Here is a 7098-nt window from a genome sequence, read left to right as displayed (position 1 = left end):
GTTTGTCTCCCGGCTGTTTTATCACCTCTTAGTGACACTGAACGCATCGTATGAACGTCTCAGGACAGCATCAGTGTTTGCTCGTTAGCAGCCGCGACAGTGTGGCTGGTTTAGTTTTCATCTTTGTGTCTGTGTGTGTGTGTGTGTGTGTGTGTGTGTGTGTGTGTGTGTGTGTGTTTCATCACAGTAAAATGTGGTTCTGGTGACACCTATTGTTGCAGAAACTACCACAGATGAAGTTTTGAGTTTTCTCCCAGGTGTTTATGTCTGAGGACAGATTTCTGCATCTCATCTGTGAAAGATGCCGTCATGACGACACAGGTGTAGTTCAGACGCACATGAAGGTGGAGACTGAAGTTGGGTGTGTGTAAACAACGTGAACTATTTGGAGGATCTGCTCTGAAATGAATTTTGTGTTTTCTATTTTAGTATTTTTCTCATGACTTTATTAACTTTACATCTAGTCATCTTGTCGACAGGATTTCATTCATCTTTGGAACTTCTGCCCCAGCAAACATCTCACAGATTACGAGGACACAGAGGCCGTCGAGTGTTTCGTTCCAGAATTCATACAAATTTACACAAAACCAGCAATGAACAAACATCAGTTTCTTTCTGTGTGTCTTTGCTCCAAACATTCACCTGAGGACTCCGCCGCCGTCAGACAGGCGAGCTAACTCTGCATGAAGAGGTGGAAGTTGGCTCTGGTGAACTCCTGATGGATGGTCTCCAGCAGGAAGTCGTCCTCCTGTCCTCCCTCCGTCCGTCCCTCTCTCTTCCCTCCTCCGGCTGCTCCTCGGATGGACGGAGCAGGCTGGAGCTCGGGGGTGTAGGTGAAGCTGAAGGACGTCCGATAAATCAGGCCGTCCAATCGGATGAGGGACAGCGGAACGGTGATGATGCGTCGCAGACAGCGCCAACCGTCGGTGAAGACAGAGACGTCAGGAACGACGCAGAGCAGAGATTTGGGCGACCTGAGGAGAAAAAACAAGGAAAATAATGTATTTGGCATCAAAGTCGTCACCATCTTGGTTTTTTGGAACCAGAAGTGATGAGAGGGAGGAACGCTGCACTGGACGTACTTCCTTTTCATCCTACTACACCTCAGGAGCGCTTAAAGGGATATTCCGGTGTAAATTTAATCCATGGTCTAAATCACCGTGAAACTGTGTTAGACTCCCTCTCGATAGATCAAGTTAGCAGACCGCTAATTTACGGAGTTTTATCAACCTCAGAAACGACCGCACGACAACAATACACTGCAGTAAATGGATCCAAATATAAACCGCCACCAGAAAGCCACAAATAATGCTCAGAACAGCACCAAACTTCAGCAACAGTACAAATAGGGTCTCAGCACATAGTCCGGGGCATCTAACCTCCGCTAGCTTAGCTGGATTTCTATTGTGAAGCTAAAAACAGATTTCAACTCTCCTCCATCAGCTTCCGGGTCGGGGAAGTCCCGACGCGACGATTACCGAGTGCGGTTAGAAATGCTCAATTCCGTTCTTTTCCCTGTCCGCTCTCGATAATAACTGTTATAAACTGGCAGGTAAGACACATATGAACTTTGATTGCTTTTCCATGGAGTCATAATCACACATTTTCATCCATGAGCCGCGGAACTCTACTGCACTCGGTAATCGACTCGTCGGGACTTCCCGTCAACAGGAAGCTGCTGCAGAAGAGTGGTAAATTTAGTCAGCTTTTCAGTAGAAATCCAGCTAAGCTAGCGGAGGTTAGATGCCCCGGACTATGTGCTGAGACCCTATTTGTACTGTTGCTGAAGTTTGGTGCTGTTCTGAGCATTATTTGTGGCTTTTTGGTGGCGGTTTATATTTGGATCCATTTACTGCAGTGTATTGTTGTCGTGCGGTCGTTTCTGAGGTTGATAAAACTCCGTAAATTAGCGGTCTGCTAACTTGATCTCTCGAGAGGGAGTCTAACACAGTTTCACGGTGTGTTAGACCATGGATTAAATTTACACCGGAATATCCCTTTAATGTAATGAGATCATTTATGTTGTGTATTTGCTGCTCTGTGGTTTTTGTTTTGTCTTCTCGTACAGACACAAACTAGCTGCCAGCTAACTCTGCTGCAACTACTTCTAATAATGAGCTCCCCAAAATAATAAACAATAATATCAACTAAATGCATATATAAGATAAAATGTTGCAATGTGCACATAACATGTAGAAAGAGAAAAGGTTTGAGACTTTGCAGGAGGCTCCTCTGAACTTAATGTGCAACCAAAGCAACAACAGTGTGAAGGCTGAAAAATAAACCATGGAAGTAGATAATTAGATGATTATGTCACAGACTAAACATAATTCTGTGGTGGATATGAAACACCAGCGAGCAGCAGAGGCTCTGAATGCCCTTCTATAAGTCATTTCATCTAAAGCGATCTACACCTCTGGCTCACATGGCGGTGAGGGGTCATGTTGCTAATTGGCTGCAGCTTCTCGTACAAACAGCACATTGTGGGTGACTGCGTTATATAAATACGTCTTTCCTCCGCGCTGCCGAGCTGCCGAGCTGCTGCTGCTGGGGGGGATATTTGCAGAAGCCGGCGGCGAGCAGCTCTCGGCCAGAGACCCTGACTTACGATGCCTCAGCACTTCAGGTGTGGGCTCTGAGGTGGACTCTGACGTCAGAGAGGCTGTTTGGATTCGGGACGCGTCACCTGAGAATCTGTGAAGAGACGCCCGACTGCCAAACTCCTGCTGCAGCTTTCAGTAACGTACAGACTCCCACGCAGGAGTTAGAGAGAAGATGGTTCAGTGTAAGTCGAGCTGAGCTCCTGCGAGTGATGTTTGAATATATAAGATCCTTTATGCTCCTCAGGTCCAGTCTTGGCTCAGACCCCATAAAACGGATGAATACGGGTACAAGGAGGGTTCAGTTAATCTAATTTTAGTCAAACTTGTTGGAAAACTGCTCGTCTTGTTTCTGACATGATGTCCAGAAGTTTGTCCTGAAGTGATGAAGAGATTCTTTTTTGCCATTCTCTGCTGTAAATTAAATATCTGCCTGTGGGTTTAAACTGTCGGACGGACAAAACAAAACATGTTAGTCATTTTCTGACATTTTCTTTTACTGTTGTATAAAAAAGAACTTTAAATAAATCTAAATAATTTTCAGCTGCACCCCTTTTATATATAATAATAATATATGGAAAATATGTATTTTGTTTTCTTGAAGCTACAGCCAGCAGCCTGTTAGCATAGCTTAGCATAAAGACTGGAAACAGAGGGGGAAAATAGCCTCTACTCATCTTACACTTTAGTGTTTGTAAGAATTAAACAGAGGAGATATAATCTGTTGATTAATGAACCTCAGAGGTGCTGGTAGGTGGGTTTTGTGAATCAGAGCTGAACTAAGCTAGCGGTTTTGCTGTGTTACGAGTCTTTGTGCTAAGCTAACCTTCCTTCTGAAACCATGCTTTAAGGGGCGAACTGTGATCCTTGTAGGTTTGTGATTGGATCAGATTATTCTTCTTGTGATAAAATGTGTTACGTTGGCTTGAGCGAGACTGAAACAACTGAAACAAGTATCCAGAATTTTTGATAAGCACATAAACATCTGAGACATCAACAAGATGTTTTGCTACGTATTGTGACATATTTCTGCATTTAATATGTTGACATGTATTTTCTGATTCATGCAGGTTCAATCGGACCAGACAAGCCGACTGAAAATCTTCTCTCCCTGAATCCCACCTCAGCGTTCAGCAGGACAGACTTTTCTACACGTCTCTGGCGCTTTATTGAAATTCCTCAACAAAACAGCAAAATAACTGCTTCCAACTTTTTTAGGTCAGATGGATCATGATGTGGGTTAAACCTGCTCGGTTACATAACATTTAGTGTGGAAGTGCCACTTAATGTTCAATAAAACAGACGACGGCTTTAATCTTCTCTTGGTGCTGCTCGTCTACAGCTGCTGTCTCTGTGGTGAAGCAGTGTGAGAGCGAACCGCACGAAACGCTCATAAATAAAACAAACACGGTCTGAACTAAACTGATCGTTAAAACAAAAAACAGAAGCTACACATAACCGCAGAACTGATCATATATGTATTCAGTTGCTGTAATAACCGATACACTGTGTACTGTGTGCAATGTTTCAACACTGGATGAAAATATTAAAAGACATATTTTCATCCTGACTCAGCTCTCCTTGACTCAGATGTGGACGACTCGTTAAACAAAGTGTTTTCAGCGTATTAAAAGCAGCCAGACATCAGAGCTGCAGGCCTGTAAACGTATAATAACAACTGTTGGTGTCTGTAAAATGTACTGTATGTTTATATTTCCTCCGGTGTTTTTAGGTTTCTGGGTCAGTTTCTTCAGAAATGTGAACTGAACAAAAGGATTTCTTATAAACAGCAGTAACCCAGATACAGAGAATCAGCACACTGCCAGCTGTAACTGTAGCGTCTGGGCTGTCAGTCTTCATCACGTCTGTCTTATTGTCTGCTCACGTTAATAAATCTCTCTGGGTTTCCTTCTGGACTCACTTGAACATGGTCTCAGCCTCGCTGTTTCCAAACCACACTTTGAGATGAGGGCTGAAGTTTTCTCCCTGGATCTCCAGCGTGGCCACGTGTCCTCCTCCGCTCACCTGCAGGAACACAGACACACACAGAGTCTGACTGTAGCCACGTCTGATCTGGATTTAAATGGTGATTGATTATCTCCTGTGTGAGTTACAGTCTGTGCAGGTCGACACATGACTTCATTCTCATCTTTGTTGCCAGTTTCCCAGACACAGAATCCCTCAGACGTGTGTGATGGATCTGGTGCCACTGACTGAGAAACTGTGCTTTCTTTTGTAATATTTTATTTAATTCTCTTTCTCAAACTCAACGTAGATTGAAAAATGTTGGAGTGTTGCTTTAACAGAGATGGTTTAAAGAATTTATACACCAACATCATACATTTCAGTGAGCATCACAGATCTGAGCTGAATAAACTCCAACTGAAGACAAAGTCCAGGTGAGTGGATGTTGGTTCCGGTTCCTGCATGCTTCTCTGACCAGTGTTGTTTTTGGCAGCAATTTTAGATGTAGTCTTAGTCTTTTTTGACTAAAATGCTTTTTAGTTTTAGTCCAATTTTAGTCACTTTTTTATGTGATTTTAGTCCAGTTCTAGTCGACGAAAACTCAAACAGGTTTTAGTCTAGTTTTAGGGCGTTTTCACACCTATAGTTCGTTTGCTCTGGTCCGATTCAGGGACCAACTTGTTACAATGTTGCATATTGCCTCGAGTTTGGTTTGTGTTCACACAGCAGCATTTACAAGTGGACCACAATGTGTGATGCGTGAGGAAACTGCTCTCTAATTGGTCTAAATTCGAAAACGAGGCAGCAATTCAGCTGAATTTAGCAACGAGCAGACAGGAAGTCAAGCACTGAAACAACAACAATTTGACATCCGGTTACTTTTCAAAATAAAACACTCCGTTTTTACACCAGCACACAAATCTCAAAAAAGAGACAAACACAAGCTCTTCTTCTGATCCTTCGGTCAGGAACACTTTGTGTTGTTGTTTTTATGACACAGACCTATAACTGCGGTCGCGAGTGATCATGTGATTATCACGGGAACTCCTTGGCTTCGCGACGCCAGCTGCCTACCGTACTGCACCGTGTCCGACTCAAAACGCAACCGGGGTTTACCGGACAGCGGAGCAAAACACCTGATCGGGCCGTAATGCAGCGGACACGTATCCAGTGGAAATTCGGGGTTAAGCACTGATGCTTCCTGCAGTTGGGTCGGATCGAGTTGGATCATGTTCTCACCACAAACGAACTGTACCAGAGTTTGTCTGGAACCGGGCCGAGACCACCTCTTCAACAAGGTCTCGGTCCGGTTGTTTTGGTCCACACCCGAATGCGATTGATGTGTTCACACCTTCCCAAACGAAGTGCACCAAGGGGGTGAACGCTCCAGGGTTCGATTCAACCGAACTAAACAAGGCAGGTGTGAAAACGCCCTTAGACTAATTGAGGTCAATAAAAAGATCTACAAGCTCATAATGTGTTGCAATGTGTTGAACTTGTAGATCTGCTATTTTCACAACTTATGTGTGACACTGTTGTATGATGAAGTAGGGCATCAATTCATGAAAAAACAGCTGATATGTGCTGATTGTTATTCTATACCTTGTGGTTTTGTACACTTAAATTGTTCAATAAAAAAAATATAAAAAAAGTGATAACAAATGTGTCTTCAAAATAAGAGCTTTACATTGCACCCTATTTGAGTTTAGAACTGGGATCTTAGTGGGGGGCTTTTAATTTGAAAGTAGCGACCGTTACTAGCTTGCTGCTACAACAGCAAGTGAACAACGAAGACAGAGACTGAGGAGACGTTAGCATCTCCCGGGTCTCAGCGGCTGTCCAGTTGCTACACGAACATTAAGCAGAGATGTCATGCATTTTGAACGTCTGACAGACCACTCACTAACATTTACGTCCATTCTCGTCTCGTCAATGAAAACTCACTCACGTCTCGTCATGTTTTAGTCATCTAAGAGCCATGTTTATCTCGTCACCGTCTCGTTATCGTCATGAAAAAAAGGGCCGTCAACGAAATAATTTCGTCATCGTCAACGAAAACAACACTGTCTCTGACTCACCTCTAACCCGGTGATCAGAGGAAAAGGAGTCACTGGTGTCTGGATGCAGGCCAGACCCTGATTAAAGGTGAATTCCACCGCTTCCACCCCGATGATGGTCCAACAGGATCCGTCGTTCAGCACCACCCTGCTGGGGTCTCGGCCGCTGGACGGGGCCTGGAGGACCAGAAGGGACGGAGGAGACGTTTGAAAGGTAGAACGGAGGAAGACAGACTGAGAGAGGACAGGGAGTCTCACCTGGTGCTGTATGATGGTGTCGTTGGATAAACACAGGTATGCGTACGGGTTGTCTCTGAACTGGAAGGCGCACTTGTGGAGCTGAGAGACCGGCTCGTCCACGTCTAAGATGGCGTGCTGCTTGTTGACCTTTCGGATCACCTGGAGACACGAACGAGACGAGAATTATCTCAAATTTCAGTTCAAGATTTGTCATTTATTACAGTAAAATATGTTTC

At 44.1% G+C, this 7098-nt stretch overlaps 1 protein-coding gene across 1 annotated transcript in view; it reads right to left on the bottom strand.

The window, feature by feature from the left end:
- Positions 1 to 427: 427 nt before the first annotated feature.
- Positions 428 to 7098, bottom strand: part of rbpjl (recombination signal binding protein for immunoglobulin kappa J region-like) — a 24167-nt gene continuing 17496 nt past the window's right edge. Inside the window, exons 10-13 of the mRNA XM_030419837.1 lie at positions 6881 to 7021; positions 6644 to 6799; positions 4522 to 4625; positions 428 to 974 (exon numbers count right to left, since the gene is read on the bottom strand). Of these exons, the coding sequence (XP_030275697.1) occupies positions 674 to 974; positions 4522 to 4625; positions 6644 to 6799; positions 6881 to 7021 (702 nt within the window). The 3' untranslated portion in view covers positions 428 to 673. The remainder of the gene's footprint in view (positions 975 to 4521; positions 4626 to 6643; positions 6800 to 6880; positions 7022 to 7098) is intronic.

Source organism: Sparus aurata, chromosome 6 (genome assembly GCF_900880675.1).
Source record: "Sparus aurata chromosome 6, fSpaAur1.1, whole genome shotgun sequence".
In the NCBI taxonomy this organism is placed as follows: Eukaryota; Metazoa; Chordata; class Actinopteri; order Spariformes; family Sparidae; genus Sparus; species Sparus aurata.
This window is presented reverse-complemented; position numbering and strand designations above follow the sequence as displayed.